This window comes from Poecilia reticulata, linkage group LG6, assembly GCF_000633615.1.
Source record: "Poecilia reticulata strain Guanapo linkage group LG6, Guppy_female_1.0+MT, whole genome shotgun sequence".
Classification (NCBI taxonomy): Eukaryota; Metazoa; Chordata; class Actinopteri; order Cyprinodontiformes; family Poeciliidae; genus Poecilia; species Poecilia reticulata.
This window is the reverse complement of record NC_024336.1, coordinates 23,964,834-23,983,864: the sequence shown is the minus strand read 5'-3', so window position 1 is coordinate 23,983,864 and position 19,031 is coordinate 23,964,834. Positions and strand designations below refer to the sequence as shown.

The window sequence follows — 19,031 nt, the reverse complement described above, 5'->3', positions numbered from 1 at the left end:
TTGGATGTCTGAAAAGAATCTCATCAGAATTTATACAGACAATTGTTTAATTAGGATCAAAGAAGTAAATCCCCAAACTCACTAGATGTAATCCATCAGTTGTCTTCGGATGCATTTATGCACCCTTATTTTGAATTTCCAGGGATTCAACACCATTATAAAAAGGCTCCATCCATCATGCATGATGACTTTTTTATATATAAAAGTTGTACAGTGCTGACTTAATCAGATATAAGCCATGAGAAATAAGTAAAAAATTGTATTATGGCAACTATCCAAACACACTTTGTACACAAGGTAAGATAAGGATTTTGTGCTTTGAGTATCAGCCGATACCAATATTTACCTGATATGATGTCAGCACAAATTACTTGTTTTGTAGTGTGGAATGTTAGAAAAGGCTTGATCAAGTGGTATTACAGTCAACAACAAAAGGTATGAGAACAACTGATTTATTATTAACAAATGGATTTGAGTGTGGGACACAAGCAGTGCTGGGCTAAATGCTGGAATGGAGTCCTTCTAACTGTGCGTGTATGCCAATCTAATCCAATACTCGTTTTTTTGGCGGATATCGGATAGGTTTCCGTTATCAATATCGGATCGGGACCGCTCTATAAAAATTGTGACCTTGATATGTTACAAGTTTCTAGGTCAAATCTTCTATTGCTATGACTGAAATGTTACAAGAAACTCCTCAAAGGCATCAAGTTTTCATCAGCAAATATATAAAAACAGTCCGATTCGATACAAAACAGTAAAATGCTCCACTTTGTTCTTTTTGGACGTTACTGAGTCTTGTGGGTACATATTTTGTACAACAGGGAATCCATATTTCTTGTCCTTCTGCCTTGTTATTTTCTTAGTGGGCACCCTGAATTCCCTAAGAGCCATAAAGCCTGCTGACAACTCTGTCTGCACATTTCCTCTTGCAGTTTTACTTTGCTGACTAAGAAAGTGCTCATCTAATAGGTGATGAGAACTTCAACACGTACCAACTCATCCATCTTAGAGCATAACAGGAGCGGCAGGGTCTGCAAAGATTGTTGGCAAGGCACATTGTTCGATCATTGGCAATTCCTGCACTCTGGGTGGTTTATTATAAGGTGATAGATGTACATTGTAGTGCATGTATTAGTTTGTAATAGGGGTGTTTAGCTTTCAAATATGCAGCCAACGTGTTTATGTTTCGCTGTATATCTATGGATCGTCATGAATTCTTGACTTCCAGATGCTGTGTGTGGTAGCTGCTTGTTTGTTTTCCTTCAAATCAACTCATGAGCAGTAGAAATCAAAACCTTTTAATATTTCCAGATTTATTTAAAAAAAATTGAGAACCACTGAAGGTTGCCGCATGCCTTTAGATGGAATAACATCATTTCTTCCAGATTGGGATGAGTGGAAGTGACAAAGACAAGGTGGGAAAGGGCTTGCAGCAAAATGTGCTGCCTCCCACAACATCTCCAAACCCACTTGCGCCAAACACATGCCACCCTGAGTGGCCAGGCTATGCCATCGTAGCTCCCCCCCCCGGGCAAACAAAGACCCCTTTCAGACCAGTCCTTACTGTGATCATATGGAGCAGAAGCAATCTGTTCCTCTTGGCTGCTCTATGTGAACTGAACCAGTCTTTCTCTTGCTCAACCAGCTGGATTGGTTGTGCTTTTTGATTTTTGATTTTATTTTTATGTAAACCTGTTGGTCTTTAAAAGGGCACAAAGGTGGATGTCAACCAATATGTCAGCTGTCTGTGGAAATGTGTCTGTGTATTCAGAGTGGATTCACAGACATTGCAAAAGTGTTCATGTTCTTTGAATGTTTTCACATTTTCTAACATTGTAATCACAAGGCTTACTTTGTTTAAAATGATAAACCAACACAAAGTACAGAATTATCATAAATGTGAAGGAAAAAAAATCTGCAATCATTAAATTATATTTGCTGGTATTAGATTAAAATATAGTTCCATTCCATAAATTAGATTATTATTGAGAACTGCCTTTTATTGCAGGAGCCTAGTCACATTATTGAACATTGAGCCTAGTCAATGAGCCTAAACACATTGTATAGATTAACTACACACAGACTGGGTTTCCAGACTTTATTTCTGTTGACTGTGATGAAAACATGGCATTTAAAATGCCATATTTTAAATGCCATAAAATATGACATCATTGATCTTGAGATTGAGATCATTGATCTTTCATTTCAGATCAATGAAAAACTAAAATAAAAATACAGAAATATTGGTTGAATTAAATGTATGCTTAATACCAGTTTAAATGGTGTTTTCAATAAGTACTTTTAATCTGACAAATGACAGCCTGAAAGCCTATTTTAATTTATTGAATATGACTGTTTCTGCTTGTTCCTAGGGAAGAAACATATGGAAACATGCCACTACACATCACATTTGGCACTTATCAAATGTAGCAGTCATCCACATCCTGCAGTTTAGGCTTTTCATGAAATGGGTTCCTTTAGCAAAAAATGGGTTCAGTGCATGAGGGTACATCGTGGATGTTGAGTGACTGCCCTAAACTTACATTACTGCTGATGGCTCTGGATGCTCAAGGCTCAGAATGCTGTTTGTTTGACTGACAAGGTTCGTACTCCTCTAAGTGGACCAGCACTCACCTGCACTCCTGTCAGCCCACTGGCAAGATGTCATATTTCCACCGTGTCTTTCTTCTTTCTTCTTGCAACATCAATCCTCTGCCCTCAATCAGTGACGCAGTGCGCTTGTCAAGGTGTCGAAAAGACCTTAGCCTTGAAAAAAAAAGCCTTGAATTCATCCAATATTTCATTTTTGCTAATCTTATCTTGCAATTCACAATATAAAAAGTAAATGTTATATGTAAGATATTCTTATAGTTTTTTCTTTACTGATGTTAGGTAAACTAAGAACTATTTGGAAGATGGGTAAGGATGAGAAAATTCCGAACTGAATTAAATATCTACAACGATCGCTGGAGATAGGCACCAGCAAACCTCCCGACCCCACTAAGGGACAAAGGTGTCAAGAAAATGGATGGATGGATGGATTTTTCTTGTTCGCCAGCTGTAGTTGAAATCTGTGAAAGCAGTGTTTTTCCTGTTCTTTAAATCAACAAGGGAATACAAAAGCCTCTCTATTTCTCCAGCATGCTGGTTGCCTACTTTTTCCATTAGCTCTGTTGGGAAAAACTAATTTTAGAGAAACATTCAATTCTGAAGATGCTGCTTTTATTTATCAGAGTTTGAAAATGTTATGCCAGTGAACCTACTTCATATCAAACTTAGCCAGTTATTTTTTTGTTTTTTCTGTATGTTGGTTGTATTTTATCTTCGTCATGAATATAAACTTTGTACATTGCTGTGAAACTCTATTTATAAACAAACCTTTCAAAACCACAGCTTACATTCTGGCGGATATCCTACGGGTTAACTGAGCTCCTTCAAACTGCTGTGACATTACTTTAACTGTGACAGAAGCTGAACTGAGAGGATGTTTGTTGTTACAGCCAACATGATTGTCACAGATGTGCCCCACACAGTTTCTCATTGGGAGATTTCCTTGTTTAGTAAAAGGAAGCTTTTTCTGCAGCACGCTGATGCAAGTTTAATGAGGGCATTAGTGATACCTTTGAAGTAAAGCAACTTGTTTGGTTTATTAGTACTTGAGCTGCATTCACAGATATTGAGGTTTTCACTTTTTCTACCTTACTATGGTATACCTTTCTATGGTATGGTTTTCTACCTTACTGTATCTGAGTTAAACCTTTCTAGGCTGGCTGCAGTTTGATGTAATCACTGATGCTGACTACACAATTCAAACATTTATTATCTTTGTTCAACTCAGAAATTTCATCTTATTATTATTTTTTTTCCAAAAGTTACAACACTTTTTCTCAAAATTGCTTCTTGTGTTGTCTACTGCTTCATGTGTGCTTCTTAAATCAGCCCAGTAAAAGCCCCAGCCATTGTCTGGCTCCATCTGTTCAACTATTTTAAGACAATTGTAGAAGAAAAAGCATCTGATTGAACATAATTAGGCCTGCTTATATTAGATTTTTAAAGTTTTGAAAGACTGAAGTGTTCAAAACCCTGAAAATGTAGATGATGATACACATAATCACTGTTTATATTATGACCTTACTGTGCACAGGTCAATAATAAAAAAATACTCCTGCTCTACTTCCTTCTACCTGTCCAATTCCACACAGGTGGGAGAAGCACATGACTGCAGGCTACATGGACATTTAACCACAACTTTCCAATGATTTCATCCAGGCACGTTCCTAAATATATGCATGATACCGTACAAATTTGTTTACTGCATTGAATTTCCCTGCTGGGGCTATTTGGAGTTCCATCTTACTTATTTTTCCATTTGACGTCTGGCATAGTCTGATCAATACATTATGTAAGCTGTGTGGGTGAGAGCTAAGGACAAATTTAAGACTGCTACCTAGAAAACTCTGTGCTATCTTTACATTGTGCATGTTTTGCGAGAAGTTGCCCACCTTCATTTAAGCAGAGCCCTGCCATGAGTAAGAGAGCCTTGTATAAAGTGGCGCTCATGGATACCACTGTTGCTATGAAACTGTCAAAACGTGTTTGAAGCACAGACCTGCTCTGATAGAAGTTGAAATATTCTCAATCCCTAATGCTCTTGCTGATAAATGCCAAAATTAGGTTCAACCCTATGCTATTAGTTTCCTTATTCAAAGTCGATTGAATAAGGAGCTGTAAAAGCACACGTTCTGCTCAGCTGTATCTTTTACTATCAGCTTATGAGAAACATTTTTACTTCTCAGGGAGACCAATGTTGAAAACAGACGTTGTTTACTACAATAGAAACAATGTTATAGTCAAGTGAAAAATGTCACAGTTGTAGTTGTTTCTGTCACAGCTTACCGCATATTTTGCCTGGAGGATCCTTCCTGTATCTGTTGACCATCAGACAAACAACATCATCAGTTGTTTTTTTTTAGTTTTTTTGGAGAGCAAGTTACAGTACATTAAACTGGGAATGAAAAGAAGCCATGACTTCTCAAAACGCTCTTTGAAATTGCTATTTCTGTTCTTTCTTTTTAGGATTTTATCCTAAGAGACTTATTTTAAATTAGCTGTTGGATCATATTGCTCTTAAAATACCACTTTTTAATTAGACATGCAGACCAATTATTCTAGGTTCTTCTCCTTCTCCCTGTGGACGTCCCGAGGTACTGAACTGCAGACACTGAGGCTCTTAAACTTCCCGATGTAGCTTGTAGCTAGGCAAAGGGAAACCATGTGAAAATGTCTCCAAGTATGTTTCTCTAAACAATGTGTCACTACTTATAATCTAATCTAAAATTCTTCAAGAAGACTTTTGAGAAGATATCTTCAGCACTATGTATAAAGTACGCTGTTACAAATGGTCATGCTTGTTACAACCATAAAAAAAACAAATATCTAAATACAGATGCTCAGCTCCATTTGGTTTCAAACATTTCACTGTTCTTTTACCCCAAGCTGTCATATATCCTTCCTAAAACATACACTCTTGCAATGTGAAAAAGTCAGTTCTACCCATTGCGTAGTAAATCCCCTTAAAATACACTAATAAAAGAAATCAGCTGCATTGTAAAGGATAATGTTAATGGAGGATATCTCAGTAGACCAGTAAAAGTGACACTGCAGTAAATCTCTGAAATAAGCTGTCACACCGAATACCCAACCGGCAAATCAGCAGCACTTTTCAGCTCATCCTGCTCACCGTTTGGTCGGCAAGTCATGCATTCTGGGCTACAGACAGCAGCAGCAGCAGAGATATAAATCCTCCATGCCTGTCATACAAAATAATACAGGAAAATAACACAAGTTTGAAGGAAGCAGTTCTGTTCACTCTTTTTTATTTCCTGAGTTGGTAAAAGTAAGAATTGTTTCCAGACCACTGTGTTGTTCTGTAGGAGAAGCAGCTTTGGGATGTACTGTCAATGTAATGAAAAGGGCAAAATCAGGATAATAAAGAAAATGTTTATGAAGCACATAAATTCTACAACATATGATGCACATGCTGTTCTTTTGTACACAAAACATAATAAATTTATTCACTTTCTGAAAATATAAAGCATCCATTAAAGCAGGTTTCTTTAGGTTTTGTTGTCTGCAGAGATCAGAAGAGTTATAATGGCCTCTTGAGTGCTCGGTTGTATGGAACACCGCAGGGCTTAGAGTTATTGAAATTGTCTCTTTGTTTTAAGGTAGGTCAACCAAGCATGTGAGACCAATAAGAAAATGTCTCATTATAGTGGTGCCTGATATTACTTGACTTTAATTAGAGCATAGGATATTCAAAGGTGCTCTCTCCTCATACAATCTTGTATAACTGGAATATTGAAAATGTTGGTCTCTCTTTTACCAAATGGGGTTTAGGTCAGATGACGCTCATGTTAAGTTGTCAGGTTCTGAGATGTAAAAGAAACGTGATGAGTAACAGATCATTTCTTTTTGAAAATTACACTTTTAATGTGACATGTGTCCTCTATAACTCCATTTAAAAACAAACAAAGGCAAAAAAAAAAAAGAAAAGACAGAAGGGCCTGAATTTCCTACAAGTAGTTGTTGTTTTATGCTTTTCACATCCTTTTTCTTTATTCTTTGAAAATGGGTTAAAGTCTGATATCATCAAAAACAGTTCGAGGCCACAAAAGGCACTTCACTAAAACAATAGAATACGCAGTGAAAAATGGTAAGGGTAGGATGATGATTTGATGTCAACATTTTTACATGAATATTTGGACTTTTGTCAATGTGAATTAAATTATAAAAGGTCAAAGTAGTAGTACATTTTGACACCAAAGTATCTGGTAAAAAAATAGATGAATGTTTTGTCATATTTTTATGTATTATATCACAAACCTAGCATTGTAACAGGAGTTGTTACAATTTTTAAAAGCAATCTTAAATGTTTTTTGAAAGCCAGAAAGACATAGGCTTTTTTTTTAAATGTACTTTAAGTTTAATTTTTTAACTTCATAAAATCCTAAGATATTTAAATCAGTTTACAGCATTCCACAAAACATAAAATAATTAAATGTTAAAAACCTTCAGAGTTCAGTGATCTCTGTGTTATGTCTCCCAATGAAGTGAGTCAAGATTCACTATTTCTTTTGTAGAGGTTTGACCCATTCTTGGCTAAATTTACCATGCAAAAAGACCTGGAATATACAAATAAACGTGTTTATGTGGATAATTTATTGAGAACATTGCATCTCCCTTGGGCATCCATTAGAGCTTTGGTACATAAGGGGAATGGTGGGCTTTTCACGCCTGTGTGCACACACAACCCTTTCTCCAGAGCCAGAATGGCTTTTTCCATTTTCATGGCTGGATTCCCCAATAGACACTGATATTTCCTGGGGCTTTGGGAACAATCAAGGAGGGTGAACTAGTTTCAGGGGGCACTTTGCTCAGCATAAGGTGTTTAAAACAACTCTAGGCTCTAAGTATGCTCAACTTTTTTTTTTCACTAAATCTGTCATTCATTGAATTTTCCTTTCACATTAAATTTCATAAAATTTACTAAGAAAGACGTGAACAAAACTTGGAATGACAGAGAGAGATGGAGAGAGTTAATAATCCGTCACAAGATGGCAAACTGTTCCATGAACCCATACACTTCTTGTTAATTATTATAACTATAAAGTAAAACACACCTGATACTTTACCAAAAAAAAGCCCAAGCCTCCATCCGTCACTGAACCGTCTCCTATGCTGTAACCTTTACATGAATTTCAATATCTTCCATATATTTATATTAATAATTACACCAAAGTTTATTTCATCATGTCATCAGTAATAGCCATGAGAAGGCGAAAGGGACATTTCCATTTAATGATGTTCCTCCTCACTTGAGATTGAATCATCTTTCTTGATAGATTATCACAGGGAGTCAAGGAGATATGCCTTTTCAGTGATAATGAAAAAGGAGCAAACATTCAGAGGGGATATAAGAAAACTGACATAAACACTTCTCTGTCTGACAAAAGACCCACTTTTTGTTACATTCTTGGCCACTGTCACTTCTAATATTTGTAACGGTATTAAGGGAGACATGAGGTTTTAATGAGTGGCTTTGTTTGCGTTATTGGATAATCAAAGTAGCAAAAATAGCAACGTGTTTAGTTTAGTTTGACACAGGAGATTCAACTGCTTTCATAAAAAGGTCAGAAGAGGCAAAGAAAAAAACAGCTTTGGGTTTCTGAGAGAAGGTTACATTACTAATACAGCATTTTAAAATTAATTTTAAAATGCAGCTCATGGGGCTAAAACATAATCCTGGTGGATCCTTGTGCACATTTTATAGAAACAAAGAGTTGAGGACACTATCTGGAAGGCTTTGTGTTACTGAGGAATACTTTTCATGAACAAAAACTGCTGAATTGCTTAAAAGTAAAGGGGCAGAGGGATGAAACAGTAAGGAGTGGGTTAGCCTTGAGGAAATTGCACAGATAACACATTGGAAAAGTTGATGAACCATGTAAAGTGGTGTCTTAATGGCGACATGCGATGTTAGTTTTCACCATAGGAATGCGTGTTGCATGTTGGCGAAAAGTTCAAATTTGTCCCCATCTGAACATCTTCTTTTTTGTCATGTCCCCAACACAGTTTGTAGCAAACTCCAAGCCTGACTTCTTATGGCTTTATTTCAACAACATTGTCAAAGACTTATTTGTGGACTATCTGACTAGTAGTGGCTGTCCTGACAGATTTTCCCATATGAGGTGTGGATCTCCGCAGCTCCTCCAGAGTTACCATGCGCCATTTTAATGTTTCTCTGAGTCAAGCCTTCCTGGCACTGCCTCTGATTTTAGAACCATGTGTTGATCTGTTTGTAGTTGTGAAAGACCATCTCCATTTGCATTATGAGATGTTGGAAACTTGGTATTATGTTGTAACTTTACTCTGCTTTCCTTGGTCTTCATGATGTTCTCTTGCTGAAGTTTCACTTTGGTGACTTATGAAAACCATGTCTAATTTTCCTTCCAACACATCCGCCATATAATAGGGTAATTAAAACATTGACATTTGTGATTGTGATTTGAGAGAACGTGAAAATGGTAAAAGGGTGTGAATGCTTCGCAAGGCACGGTTAGAAATCATGAGGGATTTCTTTTAGCAGAAACTCCTCAGAGTTGAAGATACTTTAAAAAAAATAATGTTTAGCTAAGTGTTCTGATGTTCTTAAATAAAATTTATAAAGGTGAAACAGTAAAAGCTTACAGGCACGGAATCTTCTCTGGGTAACCTATAAAGCAGTGCTTCTGGCTGTGTTGCTGCTTAACAACTTAATTCCTGTATGTGTGAACAAATCGTTGCCAGCATCTCCAGTGTGCATGTCTGCTACGACGATGCGTCACGGCTGTGAGCTAAAACTAGATGGAGTTATGCGGTATGCTCTAAGAATCTGCAGCGCGGTATCAGTGCGTGAGAAAAAAATTTTAGGTCTCAGGGGCTGAAAATTATAAATTATACATGACGCTAAATTACAGACTGAATTAGCCATGCTGAGTCAATTTTACAAAGGCTTTCTCTATACTGGGGGGAGAATAAGGCAGCACATCAGAGCTCAAACTGCGCAGAAAGCCCAGAAAGAAAAAAATAAATATCAAGCATTGTTTTTATGCTAATCCTTGGAATGACACCCATTGTGCTGCTTATTTTGTTGTTGGGATATTTGTCACACTTTTTAGTTAAAGCTGTACAGTTGGCGAACAACTACAACACCACTTGAATATAAAAAATAATTAGCTGACAAAAAGGAATCCAGTAACTGAATAATGTGGTTTTTGGACTTGTTTCAAAATTTTACACGCGACAGTGTAATCTGAGCGGACCTTAGATTACCCACAACGAGCTAAGAGATGTGACAGAAAGGCTATTAGGGTGAGACTGGCAGAGAAATCCATCAGTGGTGGGCTGGATGACTCAGAATTCCTCATTGAGAAACATTTATTTCTGCCTGCTTGCAGGAAGAATCAGTTAGGCACAGATGTCACAAACACCTCTGCAATAAATCTGCATCTATACAGACATTTTTCATTGGCCATGGTACATCAGTTTGGAATCTAGAAACCTTGTAAAGCTGCTAAAAATATTTCCCAGGGACTGGTTCTGAGTAATTGTCAATACTGTTATTGATGCTTTTTGATTTTGACATTGTATGATATTGACTAGTATTTTTTTTTTTGCAGAATTTGCAGGAATCCACGTTTATCTACAAGGATCCCTTATACAATAAAAGTCACCTGGACTTTCTATATTCAAGACATCCTTAAACTTTCTCTCATGAGTCCGTGTGATGTAAAACAAATCACGAAGCACAGCAGGTTTGTTATTCCTGATCAGGTGCTCATGTGGCCATTGTTGGAGTTTTTGGTGTTGGACAGAGGTCAGCAAGGAGCCTGACCGGTCTGCGGTCATACAGACCCATGCCCAACAAATTGTGATGCACTGTTTATTCTGAAACTTTCTTTCAGAATCAAAAATCATTTCTTGAGCAAACCTGACCTACAACAACTCATTTCCCATATCTGACCACTTGCAGCAGCCTTCACTCCCTACGTGCGTCAATCACTCTTGGCATCTCACGACACTGTTGCAGCTTTTACCACTGCTCTCTCCTTGTACCATTTTAATATATGCTAACCACTTCAAATGTGAAACACCCACAAGGGGCACAGTTCTGAAGATGCTCTGACCTAATTTTCTCAACTTCACATTTTGGTTCTTGTCAAACTAAGTCAAAGCCTGATGCCCAGTTGGCTCACAGATAGGAGGAAACCAGGTTTACGTGCTTCCTAATAGACTGCACTCACTAACAGGTGTCATGATGAAGAAATAAAGATGATTCACCACACCTGTCAGTAACCATAATGATATCCTTGATTAGTGTAATTTTATCCTTGTCAAACGCTGTTGTGTCCAGCATACTTTTGTGGATCTTCTCAGCGGTTCTGACATCTTAATGGACAAGCTTAACGCCAAACACTTGAGAAGCAGGAATTTAACAAACATGGAACAACATTAAATGACACCAATGAGAGCTAAACCAGGTGAGCCAAGCAAGACATTATGAATTACATCAGCATGTATGAACAGCAGGAGAAAAACTGTATTATATTCACAAGCACATTAGTAACCATGTATGTACATTTTATTTCTTGAATTTCAAAAAGAGAGCAGAAACATTAAAAGATGATTAAAATGCATAATTAAAAGGACCAAATGTTACATGAATAGTTGAATAGTAACATACAGATACTTAAAAAGATCTTAAAATTTAAATATTTACATCTTCCATTGCTTTTTACTAAATTCAGACTGTGATAAAACTGCAAAAAAGTTTGGAAAAAATGATATCTTAAGTTTTGCATTTGGTCTTTGGGACTCTGGATTTTGGTTTCTAAACCTAAGGATTTGAGTTGTAGTAACTGGCTTTGACAAGTTAGTAATATAAGAAAAAAACTTGACCATTTAGAGACCTGAAAGCTAAAGTCAGGATTTTTAAAATCCATTTCAAAAACAGAAATACAAGTAATGTGACTTAAAATGACTCGTGAGAAATAATATATAAGGATTGTAGATAATTGTAGATAATTGCAAATAAAGTGCAAAGAAACCTTCAAAGAAATTGTTGGTGCCTACAATGTGAAAGCCTATTTTAAAAAAAAGCATTTGGCAGTGGTTTATACAACTTTTACACAACCCTGTGTAAAAGTTGTAGATTCAGTAACTGTAAATTTAATAAACATATTGACATAAATTGGGTTTCTGATTTAGAAAGAAATCACTGTTGACAGTGAACTTTCTTGACAATCTAAAGGTCTTTTTACCATTCTTTAGCTTTTTATAACACATTGTTCAGTGTACCAAGTATATTAAACTGTAGTAAGGATATTTGTGTTTGGTCAATTATTTATTTGTCGTAAGAGCGCTTCATCTCAGTAAAATGTCAGTAAAACGCAATTGTGGTTTTAGCAGCTGGGAAGAATATGTGGATTGTTACCATCTGCCAATGCCAACCTTTGATGGAAACAGTATGATGTCTCAATCATACTGTGTGGATCTGAATCTCCCTCACTGAAAAACAAGGTTTATCAATTACTGGAGGCAATCTGATGCTGCAACAAACAGAAAACCCATATCCTCACCGCCTAGGAGCAACTTTTATTCTCCAAGATGACAGCACTGGCCCCCCACAGACTTCCTCCAGAGTTTAGGAGTGGACAGGGTGGAGTGGCTTCTCTGAAGTCCTGACCTCCATGCCATTGAGGACTTGTGAGATCAACTTGAGTGTGCTGTTTGTGCCAGAGTGACCCAAGAGCCACACAGACTGACTTGTGACAGTTGTTGGTTGAGGGAAGCTTGAGGGATGCTATTCCTCAGCAGTGTGTGACCAAGTTACCAATGAGCATAAGGAAGAGGGAAAATGAATTAATGAGCTCCTTGTTTGTTAAATTAATAAACTATTAAACTTCAAATATTTCTGGACAGGAGTCGATATTAGAATAAGCTGTTTGGTATCGACAGAAAGGAGCAACCCACAAATTCAGTTTTATTCGAAACAAAGAAATAACAAACAGGCTGTCCAATGATATAAGATTTACTTTGAAGTATTGCTACATTTTTTTTCAGATATATAACATGATCCACCAAATCATATGAGTTATGCAGATTATGGCCCTGTCCTTACCTCTAAAATAAATATTCATAACTTCAGTGCCAGCTTTAAATCCCAGTGCTTGTTTGTCTTGGATTTTTTTATTTTCTTTTAAAAAGGTAAATGTCCTGTACTTATCTAACGTTCCCAAAGCATTTCACACTACGTACTGTTAAATTATTTGTCGAGTAACTTTGAAAGTAATTATGCAAATCTTCTCTCTTTCCAGGTCATTATTGTAGATGATAATTTGTTCTTAATAACTCTCCTGGTCAAATAAAGTTTAAATTAAAAACAGACTCATCACTGTTTTAGTTTCATGATGTTTTTACTTGTTGGATCTAACTGTGTTTGTATAGAGTTTCTGTCTGCCCTTCCATTCTTGCTTGTCTATCTACCGGTCAGTGTTATCTATATTGCATTATGCTGCGTAAGTCATGGAAGTTTCTCACCATCGGGCGATTTTGGCTTTGCTGCAAGGTTTAATGATTTAAGATACTCAGAGTGAAATATTTGGATTAGTCTTGAGATGTTCTGTCACTATCTATTAAATATTTAATGTGTCCCTCTCCTGCCCAGGGCTGCACATTATGAGCTAATAACTCTCTTTAACAACAGCTGTTGAGTTAATATGACAGCAAAATTCAACCATGTGCTGATCAGTTGCTTCCACACCTCAAGGGGTAAATCCTTTTGTTTAATTTTAGCAATGTGAGAGTTGTGATTTTTTTTTATTTCTGCATTTTCTCAATAATTGTGTCTGTATTAGTTTACATTGAATACCAGCAGCTTTATTTTGCACAGGTGTTTCTAAAGTGATGCTCACCTAGAGATGAGACATGAAAGCTCTTAAAATCCTCTCCCTTAACCTTTAAGAAATCTCTTGAAGAGTTTTTGCAGACAAGCTCTACAGAGAGAATAGATTTAGCGCCACTATTGAGGACAGAGTGACGGAACACCAAGCTGAGAGAATAAATTGAAGAAACAATTTTTGTGCCAAATGAGTCACTAAACTAGATTGTCTGGAATGAAAAAACGTGTCCAGAACATTTCAGAGTGAATAGCCCCAGTTCTGGTATTGTTGTTGATTCCTTTTGGCAGCTATTTTTATACAGCAGCTTCTGCAAAATCAGACGTCCAAATAGGAAGAGCCATCTATTGTAAATATGCTGCTGGTGGGGGAGCTCAACAAGATGTCAAACACAGATAGTCTGTTTTATACCTCAGGAACATTTCTATTGGTCTTAATGCAAATTGCAATCCTAAAAAAATTGAATTAAGTATCGATAAAAACATATGCATAATTTTGACAACACTACTGGAAATAAAAACATTAATTCATACATCTTCATTTGACAGTATGATCATACATAAACACCTTTGGGTATCAAAAGTGACCAACGCTTTATTCCTAAATCCATCCATCCATCCATCCATCCATCCATCCATCCATCCATCCATCCATCCATCCATCCATCCATCCATCCATCCATCCATCCATCCATCCATCNCATCCATCCATCCATCCATCCATCCATCCATCCATCCATCCATCCATCCATCCATCCATCCATCCATCCATCCATCCATCCATCCATCCATCCATTCATTCATTCATTCATTCATTACACGGTTGCCTCACTGCAAGAGACATCTATTGTTCCAGCCCTGACCTGCCCTGCTTCTGGGTTCTCTGGTTTCCTCCCGCGGACAAAAAAGTATTCCAAGTTAGGTTAATTGACGGTACTAAAATGCCCTTTTCCTGGGCTGTTCCCCATCTCTTTGCCCCCTGACTCTTGGAGATAACACCAACCTGCCAATTACCTATCTTGGAATGAACCACCATTTTCAAGTAGTGGCAGATTTACCCAGTTTTACTGTTATTCTACCTGGCAGTTTGAACCAATATTTTAGACTTAAATATGTAAAAGCATTTGATTGGCATTGTAGTTTAAGTGGGCTCCATGTTAACTGCAGGTGGTTGCGTGTTCAGTTTTTGTTTGACCTGGAGCTGAAGTGCTGTTGAGATTTAAACCTTAGCTGCTCAATCAGGATCCTGAATCACTCTGACATATTAAACAAGGCAATCACTCAATCTGCTGGGACAACAGAAAGGAATCTGCTCATGAAACCAAAGAAATCCCCTCAGGACCTAAAATACCTTTAGCCTTGTACACACACACACAGACCCAGTCAAAAGCATCATGTTTCTGCTCCTCTCACTATAAAGTGATACGATCTTTTATTAATGGTCTGGGCTGCTGTGTCGACATGGAGACCATTTTAATGATTAATCTCAAAGGAAAGTGCCCATTGTGAGCTTTGAAATGTTCCAGAACCGCTGTGCTTTTTTCCCACGTAGATAGATGTCAGAATGAGTTTTTGAGTTTGAGAGCTCAACTCAGCTACCTTATTCATTCATTAGAGATATATAAATATATAAACTGAGGTATAGACAATTTGGTTATGTCTGGATATAACCAATCAAGGAAGAATTTTCTTTTGCCTCCTTGCATGTCCAGCCAAGGGCAAGTGGGTGACCTGTGGTGTTATGCATGGTGTCAGCACTGCTGAAGAGTGACTGAAGCACTGCACAGCATGGTGCCATAACACTACTCACTAATGTTTCCAACATTCAAGGTAAAATGCTCAGTTTATAAACAGAACAAACTCTTTGAAAGCTGGATCCGTACATGAGCAACCACAAAAAATCTACAAAAGATATTACGAGACACTGTAAAAACAATACTTAGAGAAAGCAAGATGATCTGAGTGTAAATCTAAACAAACAGAAAAAAAAGGTAAAGTATTAACATACGATTATTATGTACGATTTTCTGATTTTTATGTACATCAAACACTTTCGGTCAAGAGTTAAAAAAAAGTTTTACTCCTCAAGTGATAAGATTTTTAAGGTGAAAATCACTTATTAACAAACAGCAGATCAGCATGTGTCAAACCTGACTAACTTGTTCTTTTTAAAACACTGTATGTTGGTCTAAAACCAAAATACTGTTTTCTTAAAGCTGCTGAGGCTCCTGGTGCTATGTGACTAACATCCAGACGAGGAAGTGTTCATTAGAATTAATTAGAAATATCAGGACATCCTTTCTCTACCGCAATCACTTTAACATGGTAATTAGAGAGAATGCTGGAGAGCAATGCAGCTGGTCTGTCGAGGATCCACCGGGAGCCAGAAAAGAGGAGGGGCAGAAGCTGATAGGAGCGATGCCGAAAACTAAACAAAGCTTGATCTTTCTTTGTAACAAAAGAGCAGATGCCTTTCCTGACTATGTATGTCCTCTGCTGCAGAACGTTCTGAAAATGTGTCAATTTCTTTCTTTGTAGGAATTACTTGCCTAGGAATCTGTATTTTTAAACCAATTAAACGCCAAATAAACAATTTAAAAGAAAGAATATATTGGCATAAAAAAATACCAGACAGATGTCATTAGAGGTCCCTGTCTAATTTTTCTGCCCTGCACCATAATTATCATCAACTTTCACCAGATGGTTCTTTTTAAAAAAAAATGCATCCAGTGTAACACTGAAAACTGTGGCTTGCGAAAAATGCAAAGCTATTTGCTCTCCTTGTAGTCTACAAAAATATAGATAAATATGCGTTGACCTTCACTTAAACGCGAGCATGACATGTAATTTAAATTTAAGCAAACTGTGTCAGGGTAAAAGCGCAGCTTGTTGCTCAGTAGAGATATTTTAAGAACTGGCCTGATTTGGTATTTCATTTCAGAAACAGAAGGACATGTAAACTCATGTTTGTACACATTTATCGCCTTGAATTTGTGAATTTGCCCTTCTGTTTTTGTGAAAAGGTTTTTGTTCATTTCTTTGTTGTAGACATAACACTGATTCCTCCCTTTGTTTTGGAGCCTTTTCTACCTGAGGAGTTTACATAACAGTTGCAAATTACTCAACAAAGAACTTAAATGCACCCTGTGTCCAAAGAGAAACCTTAAAAATCCTTCAGAAAGTCTGAACAAGACTAATTATATATATATATATATATAATGCAGCCTCGCTCCTTTGAAGCAGAACATGCTGATATAGAAATCATTTTGCAAAACAAGCATCATGCTCTGTAACAAACATGTCTAGGTGCAAATTTAAGACAGGCACATCTTATTTCTAGGCTGCTGACCATTTTGTTTTTGTAGTTTAGAGATCATAGTCCTGTAAAAGTAATTGAGATTTAGGCGCTTAACACCTTGAGTTGTTAGTTTCATGTAATGGAATAAAAATAATTCATATCGTTGCTTCCGAGAAGAAAGCTACTCCTCTCAGTTATTTAGGTCTGGTCAGTTAGCAGGCATGTCAGCTCTGTTAGGGATATTACATTGGACTAATAGTCTTAAAGTGACATCAGCGAGCACCCATGAAGCTCCTCGATCGCTCCACAAAAAGGTCAGCTACCTCCGGCCGCTGCACTCCAGTCAGCATTTGGTCATATATAGTCAGGCTGATTAAACAATATGCCTGGTATTGACAGGCCTTTGTCCTAATGAAGTGCCTGTTATCTGCAGCATGAGTTACAGCAGGGAGGAAAGCGCTGCCTGGGGCATTTCAGTCAGCCATCAGTTTCATCTAACACAGAGTGAGAGTAGGAGCAGATAGATAGATAGATAGATAGATAGATAGATAGATAGATAGATAGATAGATAGATAGATAGATAGATAGATAGATAGATAGATAGATAGATAGATAGATAGATAGATAGATAGATAGATGATTGATTGATTTTTAGGAATCTAAACTGTAATAGAATCCTTATACAACATCATATTCCACTAAATGTAATATTGTACAAAGAAACTAATGTTCTTTAAAAGAAATTCAAAAGATTTAGTTAAAAATAAGATTAAAAAAAAGGTTGCGATTAGCTTAGTTTCCATCCACCTCAGTGCAGTGATGACCTTGCTGTGGCTGACACTCCTGAAGCAAACTGACACTTGTCAAACAGGTTCATTGTTTTCTACTAAATAATTATTTACGAGGTGTTTGCTGCGTTGCAAACGGTTTATCTTACACTTTCTGCAAACACATTTGAACTGCACCAAGATTCCTGCGACAGACTGGCGACCTGTCCAGGGTGAACCCCGCTTCTCCCCCGGTACACTCTAGCTTGAGATAGGCACCAGCAAACCTCCTGACCCCACTAAGGGACAAGGGTGTAAGAAAATGGATGGATGGATGTACAGTTCAAGATTCTCGAGTGTTCCTCCTCTGGCTGTTTTGCCCCTTTGAAGATTCAGAATGCAACATAGTAGCAAAACGTCCTGGTGGGGCACTTTTAATCCGTCCTCTGTCTTCTCGCTTCTCTTTGAGCTGTGTGACAGGATTTATTTCAGACACAGATGGTTCTGGCTGTGGATTATTACCACAGATATCTGGAAAAAAAGACGAGCTATACAGTTTTGTATATTAAATCTCTCCCCAGCCTTATCTTCTTTTTTTTTAATCTTCCAGAACATTCATACACAGATGGTGGCCTAAGTGTAGTTTTTTCCTGTCCTCTTTTACAGCGGGATGCAAAAGGACAGTATCTGTTTGACCTCCTCTGCCACCATCTAAACCTACTGGAGAAAGACTACTTTGGCATCAGATATGTGGATCCAGACAAGCAGCGGGTGAGCATCTGTGTTTGACTGAACTCTGGCTTTGGATGTTTGATCTTTGGAGGCATTTTCTAAGATTCATTTTATTCTTAATAAGATACAGTACTTTTTACTACAGAAGGTCATCCACAGGATGGCTTTTCATTGCTGTCATTTGCGATAAATCTTCAACAACGTGCCTTAAAAGAAGATACTGAGATACTAAACCGAGTTTGTCTTTGAGTTAAAAATGTAAAAGGACAAGCAGAGATGCTCAAATGTGTTTCTTTTTGTTCAGTCGAGTTAATAATGCAGATAGATGCAATTTATTCACATAAATGGTTATGTTTAGACTAAAATGCTTGTGTGCTTCTACTTGGAAGCATAGATGTTTTGCTTTATGGATGAAACCATTTAGAAATTCTGACATCAGGTGACCCACGATAATGCTACATCTCCAACCCGTCTGCTCAGAACTATTATATTAGCTGCTGTGAGTAGGTGGATTTTGTTGATGAGAATGCATCACCGGAAAAATATGTTACAGAATCAGGGTTCCATTTACAGGACGTGGGTCTGACAAGGTTGCAAAGAGAATGTGTTTGTCTCCATGGAAGAGTTGACCTCCCAGAGAAATCTTTCTTCCACTGATATGTAACAGTATTGCATCTTCACGTCTTCTAAAGGGGCTGCACAGTGGGGCAGTTGGTAGAGCTGTTGCCTTGCA

General features: G+C 37.4%; 1 protein-coding gene across 1 annotated transcript in view; it reads left to right on the top strand.

The window, feature by feature from the left end:
- frmd5a (FERM domain containing 5a) overlaps positions 1-19,031 on the top strand; it is a 51,228-nt gene that overhangs the window by 18,373 nt on the left and 13,824 nt on the right. The window contains exon 2 of the mRNA XM_008412326.2: positions 18,233-18,337. Coding sequence (XP_008410548.1) covers positions 18,233-18,337 — 105 coding nt within the window. The remainder of the gene's footprint in view (positions 1-18,232; positions 18,338-19,031) is intronic.